The 15346-nt window shown below is 45.6% G+C and overlaps 1 protein-coding gene across 1 annotated transcript in view; it reads right to left on the reverse strand.

Moving 5' to 3' along the window:
* FLT1 (fms related receptor tyrosine kinase 1) overlaps positions 1-15346 on the reverse strand; it is a 176925-nt gene that overhangs the window by 62916 nt on the left and 98663 nt on the right. The window contains exons 13-14 of the mRNA XM_043575963.1: positions 14899-15207; positions 10091-10237 (exon numbers count right to left, since the gene is read on the reverse strand). Coding sequence (XP_043431898.1) covers positions 10091-10237; positions 14899-15207 — 456 coding nt within the window. The remainder of the gene's footprint in view (positions 1-10090; positions 10238-14898; positions 15208-15346) is intronic.

Consider the following 15346-nt stretch of genomic DNA (forward strand, 5'->3'; position numbering starts at 1 on the left):
CTGTGTAGAGTGAGGGAGTGTGTCTATGACCAGTAAAGTGTTAGCACTGCTTCGCATAGAGGTCAAGGTCTAGAAAGTGTTTTCCATCAGCATAGGAATAGTTAAATTATGGGACTACATACCATATTAAAGGGTATGGAGGCTAAAAAGACGGGAGCAGGACATTATGTGCTGACACAGGAAGACCTCCACGATACGCGGTGAACAAAGCACGTCATCAAACAAAACACGTTGCATGACCTCAACTCAGATTTGTCTTAGAGATGCTGGCTTCTCTCTCTCTCTCTCCCTCCCCTCTCTTACCGGCACAGGGTTGGCTTTCAGTGAATAGCTGTTGAATGAATGAATGACTGAGTCCCATTTATTATTTGCTCCGCAAATATGGATGTCCTGCATGTGTATACCTGCACCTTACACAGGCAAAAAGCGGTAAAGTTGTTGACAAAATACAAATCAAATACTTGACGTGTGTTAACTCTCCGTAAGGACATTTTTTATAGCTTATGCTCTTTCCGTGCCACGTGATCTTTCACAATGAAAACGTATTCGTGGATTACAGAATTTAAAAAAAGATAGTCTTAAAAACGAAATTATGGGGGTGCCTGGGTGGCTCAGTCGGTTAAGCGTCCAACTCTTGATTTTGGCTCAGGTCATGATCTCATGGTTCACGAGGTTAAGCCTCGCATCAGGCTCTATGCTGATAGTGCAGAGCCTGCTTAGGATTCTCTCCCTCTTCCCTCACCCACTCGTGCTCACTTGCTCTCTCTCAAAATAAATAATAAACTTCAAAAAAAATGAATTATGGGCCTCTTTACCATCAGCAAAGAGTCACTGAATGAAAGTTTAAAAGGTATATTATATATATATACACACACACACACACACATCTCCAAATAGTTTAACATTTGCAAAACTTTCAATTTTTTTTTAAATGTTTATTTCTCTTTGAGAGAGAGAACGTGAGCAGGGGAGTGGCAGAGAGACAGGAAGACACAGAATCCGAAGCAGGTTCCAGACCCTGAGCTGTCAGCACAGAGCCCAATGTGGGGCTTGAACTCACGAGTTGAGCTGTGAGATCACGATCTGAGCCAAAGTTGGATGCTTAACTGACTGAGCCACTCAGGTGCCCCCGTTTGCCAAACTTAATATTGACTATGTATACAATGATGAAATATTTTCGAAGCAAGAAAAGTAGGTTTATACTTCACAACAATGTATAATTTTGGATTAAAGGGTCGCCTGGGTGGCTCAGTCGGCTAAGCATCCAGCTTCGGCTCAAGCCATGAACTCAAGTCATGATCTCACTGTTCGTGAGTTTGAGCCCCGCATCGGGCTCTCTGCTGTTAGCACAGAGACCACTTCAGATCTTCTGTCCCAACCCCCCCCCCTCAAAAATAAACAAACATTTAAAAAAAAAACTTAAAAAAGAGGCTAAACCAAAATCTATTCCATCAGAAGACTGGCCCCCCTACAGAATGCTTTTGAGTTTATGTGTGTGTGGGGGGGGTGCGTGTGTTGGGGTACATGATATACGTTTGCTGTGCTTTATTTCATTTTTCAGTGGTGGCCAGCTGAATTATGACGGAGTTGAATGAGATGGCTAAACTAATATACAATCGAATCGTTTAAGGCTCCTTAGAAGCAGGAGATAATGCAAAAACGAAGCTATCGCTTGAATATGGGCTGGACGAGGAACGAACTTTCTCAGTTTGACTCTATTCAGTCACGTAAGCAATGGCAAATTCATAGACTAGGTTATCTCCAAATACGTTTGTTTCTGTATTTCCCTTCATTGGATTGGGACTCCCCAGCTGCATTGCTGTCTGTCACTGTAGGTCTGGGTTAAACTGTTTCAAGTTTGTACTTGGGGGGACGAGGGGATCCAGTGTAAATTCTGGACACGTGAAACAGAAAAACCTCATTGAATCGTTCTGCTAAGAGACGGAGGTGCACAATTATCTAAGGTGGATCGTCAGGCAGTCTTCAGTGTAAGCAGCAAATTGCAGATTGGGGGGTGGAGACCTCTTCCCTCTCCAAGCGCCCAGACAGCGGCTGTTAGTTTTGGGGTTAGTGACTTTGGACAGGGTGCAGTCCTGAGATCTCTGGGGCGAGCTCTTGGAAGGGTCTGCCCTCTCTCTTCCCCCATCTCATCCCCATATGTCTCGATTTCTCTTCTCTTTGTTTTTCTTCATTCCCAAGTTCTTTTTCTCTGCTACCGGTCCCTCAAGCACTGGCTGGTCGTCAAACAAAACAGGCTGCTGATCTTGGCCGTGCTCACACTCCAGTTCCGTGCGTTGCAAGAGGTCACAAAAAGAATCAAAAGACGAGGTTCATTCACAGTCAAAAAGCTTTAATGGGTATAAGGTTTCCGTTTGAGGTGCTGATAGAGTTCTGAAACTAGATAGTGGTGACGGTTGCACAACTTTGTGACTGTGCTTAGTGCCACTGAATTGTACACGTTAACGATTAAATGGTAAAATTTACGTCATGTGCATTTTGCCACACACGCACACAAAGGCGGGGGTGGGGGGTGAGGCCCTTTCTGAAGTGACGCTCACATTCTCAAGTTCGTTTTTTATTTCTTACGGCCTAAATTTTTCATTTCATTTGAAAATCAAGAGGACTTTCAGGAAGCACCAAAGACTCAAATGACCAGCAGACAGCCCCGCTATTTACGAGCGGGTCTGTGCGGTCTGCCGTGCGATCCCCTCGGCTGGGTCTTGCTGTGGCTCACACGTTTCAGGAGGCTTTTCTGGGCTGGATGGGGATAAGGATGCTGTACCGGAAGGCGCGTCCAGGCCATTTTCTTTGGGCAAAGCGTCACGATATGATTAGCTACATATGTACGTATGTGCAAGACCTAAATAAATGACAGTATTTCAGTAAAGAGTCATATTTGGGTGTCAAGGTTGATTCTCCATAAATAACTTCGGGCGATTTTGAATACAAAAATGGGACTCTACCCACGGGTTATCTTACTTTTCTGAGGGTGAACCAGGGTCGCACTGAACCAGCCGGACATCAACAAGCAGTCGCAGACTTGCGTAAAGTGTCAGTCTCCATCTCTTCACCACGTCAAGGCTGTGATCACAGTCAGGGTTCCTCTTTCGTCTGGGGTTGGGCTTGCAGCTCTGAACTCCAGCGCTACCAATCAAGACGTTTTCCTTGCTGTTAGCTCACTGCACTCTTCCCTTAATTCCACTCCTTTCTCCTCACCTTCTAAATGGAAGTCGATCCTTAGAAAAGAACCGAGTTTTGGCTCTGCAACATATTCAGAACGCCCCCTATGCTTATATTGTGGTCGGGGGATACGACTCAACCTTGAGAATTTGTTGGAAGATTCTGGCTGGGGAAAGAAGCTACTGGTATGGTCACTTGTGAAGCTTGGCCCTTCTGGGTCTGGGTACGTGGACCCCCCCCCCCGCCCCTTACCTTAAAGACACATATTGGAGAGAAAGGACACCGAGAGCAGCTGCTCAGCCAATCACATCAGCGGACTGATGGGGCTCGGTGGGGGTGGTAAGTAGAGCAGTCAGCTCCCCCTCCCACGCACTCCCCAACGTGTTCCAGGAATCCTGTACACGCTTTCCTGCAATGTTTCTTCATTCATTATGCACCATAAAGGTGGATTTCATAAGAAAAGACAATTACCACTCAGGTTTTGCAAAAGATAATTAACATTTCTGAATTTTATGTTCTGTAAGACATCAAGCGAAGCTGTGGGTTCTGAGGGTGACAGTCACGTTATTACCCCTAGGTATTAACACCCTCACTCACTTCTCCCCTCTACCTTCCTCAAGATCTTTCCTAGCTCTATGAAAACCACTTTGTATTTCAGCCATCATTCTGTTCCCCCTGAAGTCCGAGGGCAGCTGGTCACGTTGATGTGAATATGCACTTTACAGGTGAAGATGTTTCGTATCAGGGATCTAGTGGTGACAGGAAAGATGTCCCTTTCAGGTCATTAGATACATAGTCCTAGTAACCAAGATCCAACTTAGGAAGCAGTATTAATCAGCGGGTCAGAGTGATTCTCTCCTACCCCAGCCTCAGGCTACTTAAGAGCAAAGCTATTCTTTCTCAGCTCTTCGTTGTTTCCAATCTTAAAATAGTCTAATCTTAAACTTAAAATAGCTCTAATCTTCAAATAGTCTGAAACGTTTTGCTGCCATAGAAATGTAATTTACGCAATAGGTTGCTGCCGGTTTCTCGGTTTAGGGAAGGCTTTACCAAAGACGTCTCAGGGTGGCACTGTTTTCTGCTCTCTTAAATATTTTCGGAGGAAAGTTTGTTACTTTTTCCAGCATTTTAATGACTTTTTCTGCACAATCAGGTTTGCGCTTGTATCGATGCAAAACGAAGCCAGACAGGCCTTCTTCTGGATCCGCTTCGCACCCTCATCTGGTGTCCTTACGGCGCCATCCGCTCCGTGCCAACAGCCCCACCTACATGCTTGCTCAGCTCTGTCACAGCTCTGAACATTGTTAGGACCTCGGTGGAGAATCTGGGAAGGGTGTGAGGTAGAAAGGTGACTTTCTGATCATTTTGGAGGAACTGCCGGGCCCTTGAGAAGGTGGCTGGAGCAGTGCTGAGGAGGAGGTCGTATGTCCTCCACGGTGACTTCAGACCATTGCCCCAAGGCTGGGTGCAAACCCTTTAAATTTTCAACCCAATGGAAATGGATGTTTCTTAGATGAGCTCTGCAGCCTGTATGCTCCTGAGAATCAAACCATACTCGAAACAGCCAGTGGCCAGGAGAATCCACCCCTAACTTGCCATCGGTCCTTCCGTGTTACATTGGTCTTTCCTGTCCGGTCCTGGACATTCTACTCACTTTAGCTGATCAATTCTCTCTTCACCTGTCTTTTCCGAGTAAATATGTCTCAGACTGCCTTTCTCTTCAACACTCTTCAGGAGAGACAGAGACGGAGCGGGGGAGGGGCAGAGAGAGAGGGAGACACAGAATCCAAAGCAGGCTCCGGGCTCTGAGCCATCAGCACAGAGCCCGACGCGGGGCTAGAACTCACAAACCGCGAGATCATGACCCGAGCCGAAGTCAGACGCTCAACCGACTGAACCACCCAGGCGCCCCTTGAGATTTTATTTCTAAGTAATCTCTATATCCAACGTGGGCTCGAACCCACAACCCTGAGATCAAGAGTCGCATGCTCCACCGATCCGGACAGGCGCCCCATGGGCATGCCTGCTTTAAAAAAAAAAAAGTTTTAAATATTTTTTATATGGTTTACATTTTTAACATTGAAGAAATAAACTGCAGTCTTTGGGGAGCTTAAGCTTTAAGGGTTAGAAAGGAGAAAATATTGTTTGACGAATATGACGTTAGTGTCCACGGAGTCACTAAAGCTGGTGACTTGGGAGTGATACACAGGCGCCGTCAGCCCCACACGCCCAGTGTTCGGAATGTGGGCCCCAGAGTCAAGGTCTGGTCCCAGCCTCTGCCCACCAGGCACCGGCTCTGTGATCTGGAGGCAGCTATTTCTCCTCTCTGTGCGTCTGTGTCCTCGTCCCATCCTTTGGAAAACAGGCGTCGTAATTTAGCAAGACTCCTAAGATTGTTATGAAGGGGAAACTAATCGACCTTAGTGACGCGCTCAGAACAGGCACAGGCACCCAGTCAGCGCTCGTGAAGTTAAACTACATCTGCCAAATGCATCTCCTAACGGTACCTACTTCTGATGACAGTTGTGAAAAGTGAATGAGGTCGTTGTCAAGGTCACACAGTGCCTTGGTTCCTGGTTGAGCGCTCAAGGCATTTTTATTTAATGAAGAAGACCTGTTAAGCTATTCGGTCTTCAGAGCTTTTAAAAACAGGCAGACATAAAACTAGAGAACAACCCTTCTGTGACACGAACTGCAAATAAACCAGACATGGAAGGAAAGGAAGAGTCCCGACGTACTAGAATGAGAAAGAAGGATCTCCAGTGGAGGCAGCCTCTGTGGTTCCCAGGAGGGGAAATAAAGACTCTCCAGGAGTGGTGGGAGTCCAGGGTGACTTGGGGCCCCAGAGGCCCTGGAGGGCCGGCAGCTGGGCTGGCCTGGAGGGCCGCTCCATGGGTGGTGGGCGTGTGGTTTGCAAGGTGCCTGCTTGCTTCTCCCCGGGGTTGCCCTGGCGGAGGCTGCCTCGCGTCCCCCGTGCACACGCTTTCCGGGGCCTGTGTGCTTATCATCCCTTTTTTCCTGCAGATGCCCCGTGGCCCAAGAAAGTCCTACTCAGCTTTCGTCAGGCTTTCTCGAAACTGCATTTCTTCTCTAGGATGGCTGTGCCCCACTGAAGGGTTTCCTGAAAGGAAATGAGGAGGGAGGAGAAAAGTTCTCCCCTTATGGTCTTTCAGCAGGCATTTTATGGCCACTCGTCCTGAGCACAAGCTCTCACGTGTGCCCTGCTTCCTCTCTCATATTTTCTTTGGACTCGGGTGCGTTGCCATTTAACAAATGACAATGATGATGGGCCAGATCCTATCAATGACCCAAGGCCACCGAAATCCTCTCGGTATATAAATGTTTTTTGAGTCGCCACGTGTCGCAAGTCTTTAAAGGACGTGCAGTTTATTTTCTGGCTCTTTAAACTTGAAATAATCAGCTTAACTGATTTCAAGCCATTATCTATTTATATTTGATTATATATTTTCTATTTGTAAATGTTGTATTTATAATTATATATTTCATTACATATATTTAATTGTATATTTTAGTTTTTTTTAACGTTTGTTTTTGAGAGAGAGAGAGAGACAGAGACAGAGTGTGAGCAGGGGAGGGGCAGAGAGAGAGGGAGACACAGAATCCGAAGCAGGCTCCAGGCTCTGAGCCGTCAGCACAGAGCCCGACGCGGGGCTCGAACCACGAACCGTGAGATCGGGACCTGAGCTGAAGTTGGACACTTAACCGACTGAGCCACCCAGGTACCCCTTAATTATATGTTTTATATTTGTAAATATACATTTATAATTATAGATTTCATTATACATTTAAGTATTATTTAGGCTTTAAAATTTACTCTCAGTATAGCTTTCCAAAGGCTTAGAATCCCAAGCAGGCTCCACACTGTCAGGGCAGAGCCTGATGTGGAGCTCGAACCCACGAACTACGAGATCGTGACCTGAGCTGAAATCAAGAGTTGGATGCTTAACCAACGGAGCCGCCCAGGTGCCCCAGTTCAACTCTGATTCTTTAACCCACATCCAAAGTATGAAAACTCAACGTCAGCCAAATTTACGTCTTCCAAAGAAACACCCAACATCTTAGATTAGTATTTTGTAAAATGTATTTGGTGATCAAGTTAGTTGGGGGAATACTTTAAAGAAGTTTGCCTGGTTTCTTTAAAACAGGACTTCTTGAGGTCTTTAATATACTAACGTGGACTCTGAATCGCTAAAGGGAGACTATTCCAGGCACTGTTTCCCAACACAAACGTGTTTATTCGTGTGTTCATTCATCCTTTTGTTTTGGTAGAATGCCTCAAGGGATTCGTTTTCTGTGAAACAACCTATCTTAATAGTGTGTCATTCTGGGCAAATCATTTTACCTCGCTGGGTCTAAATGTTCTATTCTACAAATGGAACTAGAGATACCCCAACGGTCCCTTTAGCTTTAAAAATCCTAAGATAGAGTCTCCCCAACCACCCGGAAGTCCAGACATCTGTGCTACCAGGTGAACCTCGCTAAGGACAGAATAAAATTTTCTGAAAAACGTTCATCCGTTCCTTCGCTCATGAAACATTTATCGGTTGCCAAGCACTATGCCAGCTTGGAGGACAAAAAGAGAAGACACAGATAAGAGGAAGGTTGCACTGTCTGCCCTCAGGATGAATGTGATATGATGGCAAACATGGAGTGAGAGAGCAGACCCACAGTAAGAGAGCGGTGGGAATAGGCACAGATAATCCACAGATGGACCAATGATCACGGAACAAGTCCGTAAGAGCGAAGAGAAGCAGTCATGAATAATAAAGACGCCGGGAGGACCTGCCCCCTCTGTGCAGGAGAGGAGTAAGGCTTTCTGGAGAAAGAACACCTGACTTGGGTCTTAAGGGACAGGGAGGCGTTCGAGGAAGGCAAGGCACTCCAGGCAGCGGGGACACAAGAACAAAAGCAGCCGAGGGCGTTGAAGCAGCACACGGAGTCCCGGGATCTACAAGAGCTTGGAGACGGCTAGAACTTAAGGTTCAACAGGGGAGGGCGAGCTTGGAGTTGGGGAAGTAGCGAGGGCCCGTTGTTGAGGGCCTCCTCTGTCAGACGCTTGAACTTGGGATAGGGAGCCCGTGAAGACTTGCAAACAGGGAAGTGCCAGGTTCACAGCGGCCTCTTATCCAGCTGTGTAGAAAACAGATGCAAAGAGAGAAGAAAGAGGCGGAGAGACCAGTCAGGAGATGTTCTCTGAACCCAGAAAATGACAAGAGGACAGCGGAGGGAAGGGAGGACTTGAGGCATATGTCCTATTTACGTGCATGACCCGGATAGCCTGGTGACAGACCAGAGAAGGACGGAGGGGAGGTCGCGCGCTTCTGGTGTGGACCATGAAGCAGACGACGTAGTATGAGAGGAGGCGCTGCTCATGGAGAAAAATGATGGGACGTGGTGAGTTTGGGACTGGCCTAGAGGAAGGCCTTTCTAAGATACCTTAACGTTGGAGATGGTCTACCACGACCCCTTTGTGAGCATCAAGCTCAAACGGAGATTCTGTTTTGAGCGGAGGACTCACATTTAAGGACCATTCCGTATTGCCAGTCATTTGATTTCGGTTGTTGGGCTATTGTAAATAAACGGCAGTTTTGGGGCGCCTGGGTGGCTCAGTCGGTTGGGCGTCCGACTTCAACTCAGGTCACGATCTCGCGGTCCGTGAGTTCGAGCCCCGCGTTGGGCTCTGGGCTGATGGCTCAGAGCCTGGAGCCTGTTTCCGATTCTGTGTCTCCCTCTCTCTGACCCTCCCCCGTTCATGCTCTGTCTCTGTCTCTCTCAAAAATAAATAAACGTTAAAAAAAACTTAAAAAAATTAATAAATGGCAGTTTTACTTTTAATATAAGTGGAATTATTAAGTAAAATTATAAGTGAGTTCCTTTTAATCTTATTGAACCACAAAATTATCAGGCAGGCAACAGACAGTGTTGATACTTACTGATTTAAGTCTGGTGGTTTTCGGTATATTTTTTATTGAAAGAAAATTAAGACGTGACCATTAACTTAGATTTTTTTTTTTAAACCAGTATTCTATCATTTAAAATAGTCTTCTTTTTACCAAGTCATTAAAATTGATATAGGTGAATTAAAAAGCTTCTAGGGGTGCCTGGATGGCTTAGTCGGCTGAGCGTCGACTTGGGCTCAGGTCATGATCTCACGGTTCACGGGTTCAAGCCTCATATCCGGCTCTGTGCTGACAGCTCAGCCTGGAGCCTGCTTGAGATTCTGTCTCCTGCTCTGCCCCTCCCTGGCTCACATGCTGTCTCTCTCTCTCTCTCTTTCAAAAATAAATAAAAACTAAAAAAAAAAAAAAGCTTACAAAACTACCCTGAACTTCATATACACCAGATGTTCAAAGTTCTGCCATACCTCAAGCCAAGGAACCAACTCCTCACTTTCTCTGTTAAGCTGAACTAACACGTTTTCTGAGGGGCTCTTACCATTTCTTTATGAATGTACCATTTAAAGCAGATTCTGTATGGATCCTTCTACAGGGTTAGGAATATGGTGTGCAAAAGAACTAACTCTAATAATATTCCTCATTAGACGTTAATATAAACAATGGGGCACCTGGGTGGCTCGGTCGGTTGAGCGTCCGACCTCGGCTCAGGTCATGATCTCACGGTCCGTGGGTTCGAGCCCCGCATTAGGCTCTGGGCTGACGGCTCAGAGCCTGGAGCCTGCTTCGGACTCTGTGTCTCCCTCTCTCTCTGCCCCTCCCCCGCCCACGCTCTCTCTCAAAAATAAACATTAAAAAAAAAAAGAAGTTAATAGAAGCATGACCCAGAGCTCTGCCCGCAAGTGTTTCTCGATGTACAGAACGGAGCTAAGAGGAACGTTAAAGGAAAAAGAGAATGATGAGAAAGACGGAATTCGAGGAAAACAATCTCTTACCGGGTTCCTGCTGTATTTGGTGGTTGTTTTTAAACCAGGTTATCTGAGGCTCTGGGACACCAGTAACATGACAGCGGAACGTGCTGGAGCTGCTGATGGCCACTGTGCGGTCACTGAGGCTTGTCAGGAGGCGTGGTGCTTCCTGATCTAGTGAATAAAGAAAGGGGGTTGTTACTACTCATTAGCTGTATTCCTTGTTACAAATGCACATCAATACTTCACATACAGAGAGAAGCAGCAAAACTCAACCGTCAGGTTTCCCTCACATTTTGTTCCCCAAGTTCTCCTTCTGCCGTTAAACTACTGCGTCGTCTTTCTTGAATCGCTACGATCAATGGAAATTTGTTAGAACGCAGAGTAAAATCAAGAACAGAGCCCTATATTTTTAGGTTTCAGGATCAAGGTGTTTGTTTTTTTTTTTTTTTTTCGCCTGGCCAACCAGTTTTCCTTTTGTGAGAGAAGCTTTTCAAAATCCTGAGGATTTTGCCTACTGTTTGAGGAGCGTAAAAAGGAAAAAGGCGATTTTGGATACAGGCTCGTAACCAATCTTTCCAGAAATCCTGGTATTCTCGTGATGAGCTAATGTAGTTTTGTGTGTAGTTTTTTTGACGTGTTTGTGAGGCCACGTCTGTGTTGCTCAGCTATCCGTAACCTAAATTGTAAGGTAGCAGACCCAACAGGAGAATTGCGTGGACTTTGGAAGCTTTATTATTTCCTTCCTTCACCCCTTCCCCAGTGCAAGCAACCGAAGGATTAATTCAAGAGGCAGAGGCAAAGGTTTGTGGTTTTTGCACTATATAATAGTACAAGTATTGTATTTTATATTATTTTCTCTTAAAACATACAAATATGATACAATACAATTTATTTTAATAAAATGCCGACCGATATAGTACAACAGGAATTTAATACATTAGGATACAATACATTACAACATTAAAATCCCACATTGGAACAGCAGCACCCCGAGGCCCCAGTGAGTACAGCGTCTCTATGTAACAAAGTAGTCAGTCCTGCTGATGTGTATACATTCTAGTTAGGCGAGTGCTGCATGGGTAGTTCAAGCTTCCAAGGTGAAAAGGACGAAGAAGACAAGTCCTAACCCTCCCCAATCCTCCTCCTCTCCCCCCGCCCGTGTTGCAACTCCTGGAACAGAAATCGAGAGTTTTGGCGTGACTTACGCATTCTGCGCCACTGTCTTCAATCAGACAGAGGGAGCTTTCTCTGACCCTTTTGCATTTCCTCATCTTATTGTACTAACACTGTGAAAGCAGCCTGGGAGTAATCACAGTGCTCTAAGAAGTGACACACTGCAGTGGCCCTGATTCCCCCGTCCTTGCAGGGTTCTGCCCGGTCCCACAACCTTTCTCTTTTTGTTCCTGCAGGGAAACTCTCAGGATGAGCATTCGGTGAAGCAATTTAGAAATCTCAGGTGAAAAGCCAGATTATCACGTAACTCGAACAGCACGTTGACCCGGCAGGGTTACTAATCTGGCGGGAGGAACAGCGTTCTCATTAAATTTTGATTTCCTCGCTTCTCGCTCGCTGGTCTTTCCTCACTTTACACAACATGGGATCCGAAGGCTAAAAAGAGGGTTGAGAGGAGAGCCCTGACATAGAAACTCTTCAAGCGTAGAGTGGAATGAATGATTGCCATGGCCCTTTCCCCTTCTGTCGGTGTATCTTTCCTAATCTCTCCTGCACCCGCCCCCCCAGGCAGAACCATTTCAACATTTCTGTGTTGGCATTCTGGGCCACCTGTCACGTGGTGTTTCCCAAAAGAAAATGCAGTCAGATAGCAACATCTTCAAGTCTGATCACTTGTACGTGCTTGATTGTTACAGTTTCGACATTTTTTTTTTTTTTTTTTTTTTTTTTACACAGCAAAGACTCTAAACAGATTGGTGAAACAAGACAAGATAACGAAGAACGGGGTCATATTACTATTTAGTCTAGTTCAGGTGGCAAGCCAAATTTGACAGATCTCGTTTAAAACTCAGACACACCTCACTGAGTTACACCTTTAATAGCTTCCCCTACCGTATTTACGATTTCCCACGCACTAAATAGGATAAAGCAATCTGTCATCGCCCACAGGCCTTATTGTCAAAAAGGAAGTCTGGGTACAAGGCCTCCAACACCCAAATTATTACCGTAGCTACAAACTACAGCATCACCAACGCAGACAGGATTTGGCTTCCCTGACAGGTGTACTGGAAACAATGCCATGAGAATTCCCAAAGGCCCTATCTGCCCTGGACAAACTTCAGGCAAGAGAGAGGCGGCCAAAGGCTGCAGAGTAAGCACACGACCCCCCATTAAATACAAAGTTCAGACAAACGTATTTTTCTTTGTACCCATTTCTGAAAAAAAAAAAAAAAATGCCCTCCTCTGTGAACAGTCTCATTTTTGACCGGTGTCTTTAATGACCAGTCAACCAAGGAATCATTCTATCCATTCGCCCTTTATACCTCATCATCTGTTTGGACATTTTAAGTGAGAAAGGTACACTGAGCCCTTGTTCTTAAGCCTCAGTGGCTGGATGGAATGGGTGGCTGCTTTCCACAACTCAACAAAGGGAAGCTGATCCCTGCCAACTGAGAAAATCAGAATTAACAGAGTATTTCTGCTGGTTATCAATAGCCAAAGATCACTCCCCACTGGCTCTTCACTGCTATGGCCCCAGAGATCTGCCTGGTTTCATAAAGATCTCGTTTTCTCTTCTCCACTTGGAATGGACACTGAGGAACCAGCCTCACGCCCTCTACTCCAACTCAATCATTCTCCACATTGGGCTCTTTTGTCTTTCCCTTTCCCCCATCCTCCTCCTCCCCTTCCTCCACACCCAAAAGAGCGACTAATACGAAACACAACCCACCCAGTTGGTCTTTCTTTCCGAAACTCTCTGGAAGGACGAATTCCACAGTGAACAATGAATTACTCGATGGAATTCTTAAGATCGGCTCCTGCAAATACTAACACCCTTCCCCCTCCCCGCGAAGCTCGCCACTGCAATTTCAAGGGGAAGGAAATGATCGATTCTGCACGTCTGATTTGCCATCTTTTCCAGAAGTGATATCCCTCAGCCGTTTTCCTTGTGTTTTCAGCTTTAGTCCAAACCGAGTCCCCACGATCTGGGGCACTGAGGCATTGTTTCCCGAAGGAACACGCTGACTTATAATGAACAAAGACGCCAGGCGAAAAGAGCCATAGGTAAAATTTCAAGATACAATTGATTATTCTTTCCTCTGGGCTGACAACTTCCAGGTTCCTAATTGTTTTCAGAGCATTTGGGGCTCCATGAAACGGGCATTCTGGGGAAATGCTATTGTTTACTCCTTCACACTTGACAAAAGCAATTCCCACGTGAAAGACAAGTTTAGCCCGTGGGACAGGGTCTGTTACCTAAAGGAGGAAACGGTCTGGTGAGTTCCCAAGCCTGAAAAGTTGTCATAATGTCACCTTCTATTGAGCTGCCACGGTGTTCTCAGCCCCGGCTATTTTGGTCCCTGGAGGTTGTTTTCCAATAGTCCATGCAAATCACATATCATGATCGATCATTGATGAAAACAACAGAACAATGCATATTAAATTGGTGAAAAAATCACTTTCCCCTCAAATGCAAGCCTACAAGAGATTATAATCTCTCCTGATTTAAACACGGCTCCCTGAATTCTGTTCCTAGGATTTTGCCATTTCTTAATCCCCCAAAAAATCCTATCACCATCTGCATACAGGGAAAGTGGACTTTGTTTGACGGGCGCATTTAGAAGAATGCATTCAACCTTCGGTCACGAATGCCTTGATTTCCTTGATAAACGGATTGTGGTTTGTCTCTGAATGCCATCACTGAGAGAGAAGGGAGTTCTTTAAAAGAATAACCAGGGGACAAATACACATAAAATGAAGGCAGGATCCACTTTTTGTCAGAGGCGGTCAGTGGCTGCTGGTCCACTCAGAGGCCCCGTGCTGACCAGTGGCCTGGTTACCCAGATTACGAACCGGCTGGACTCCGGTGGGCATTCTTAATTCATACTGTGATAAAGCTTTAATACCTCTGAACTACACCAACATCTTGCACTCCTGGGGCCCATTTTAGAACTCCAGTTTAAGATTAATGTGCTTACTGTAAAAATAATAATAATAATAATAAAAAGCATTTTCAAATAAATAAGCATTATAACTTGCTATCCAGGTGCCATTTACAAATCAAGAGCGGAGGAAATAGTACAAAATAAAACCAGGCGGAGGTCCGACAGAGTCTCAAGTTCAACTGTACTCGTTCTGAGCTGGAAGATTAACTTATTCACGTCCATCTTTGGCAGAAACCAGCGCACGTGTTTAAATTATTCAGTTTGCGTAGCTTCGACACTTAAAAATACAAAGAGGCTGGCATCAGAGTGGGAGGAAAGGATCAGTCCCAGGTTGTTGTTTATCAGGCAGGAGGAGACAGCAAAGACTGACCAAAAAAAAAAAAAAAAAACAGAGAATGCGCCGCAGGGATCCTCCAAATCCAAACGCGCACCAAGTCGGCCCCAGAGAGCAGAGCCCCTCAGCCTGAGTGGGGAGCCCCGGGCTGGGACCTTGGGAGCTCAACATCACTATCATCTCCAAACTCATTTTGGGAGGAGCATCTCCTCTGAGCCGGAAAGTTAGCAACAGTGACAATAAATCAAGATGATAGGAGACAACTGTTACTTTTTAATGAGTCCTTTAATGTTTTACATTATTTTGTGTGGTACAATCATTCCTTGTGCTTTTAAATTTGGAGATCCGAGAGAAAACAGCCTTTTTGCTGCAGTGCTCACCTCTAATTGTAACTTCTTTCTTCTGGAGGATTTCTTCCCCTGTGTATATGTTCCTGGCTCTGCAGGCATACGTGCCTGAATCTTCCAGGGAAGCATTCTTGACGGTGAGATCGAGAGTAACAGAGTATTCTTTAGTGATGGCCATTTTTTGCTTGCTGATACTGTGATGCATTGTGCGGTTTTTAACTGTCCGCAGCAAAAGCCAAGTAATGTCTCTGTATAAGAACTTGTTAACTGTGCAAGACAGTTTCAGGTCCTCTCCTTCCGTCGGCATTTTTTCCAAGTTAACGTGAAATCCGTTGGGCACGTCTGTAAAACAAGAACAAAGAGCTTCAGTTCGTAGAAAATGCAAGGCGTCTCATCCGGAGACAGTCACAGATCTTAACAACCATTCCTACACGAATTCTCTCAGCATCAGCCTTAAAAGGATGAGTATGTGTCTCTTCCT

Source organism: Prionailurus bengalensis, chromosome A1, assembly GCF_016509475.1.
Source record: "Prionailurus bengalensis isolate Pbe53 chromosome A1, Fcat_Pben_1.1_paternal_pri, whole genome shotgun sequence".
Classification (NCBI taxonomy): Eukaryota; Metazoa; Chordata; class Mammalia; order Carnivora; family Felidae; genus Prionailurus; species Prionailurus bengalensis.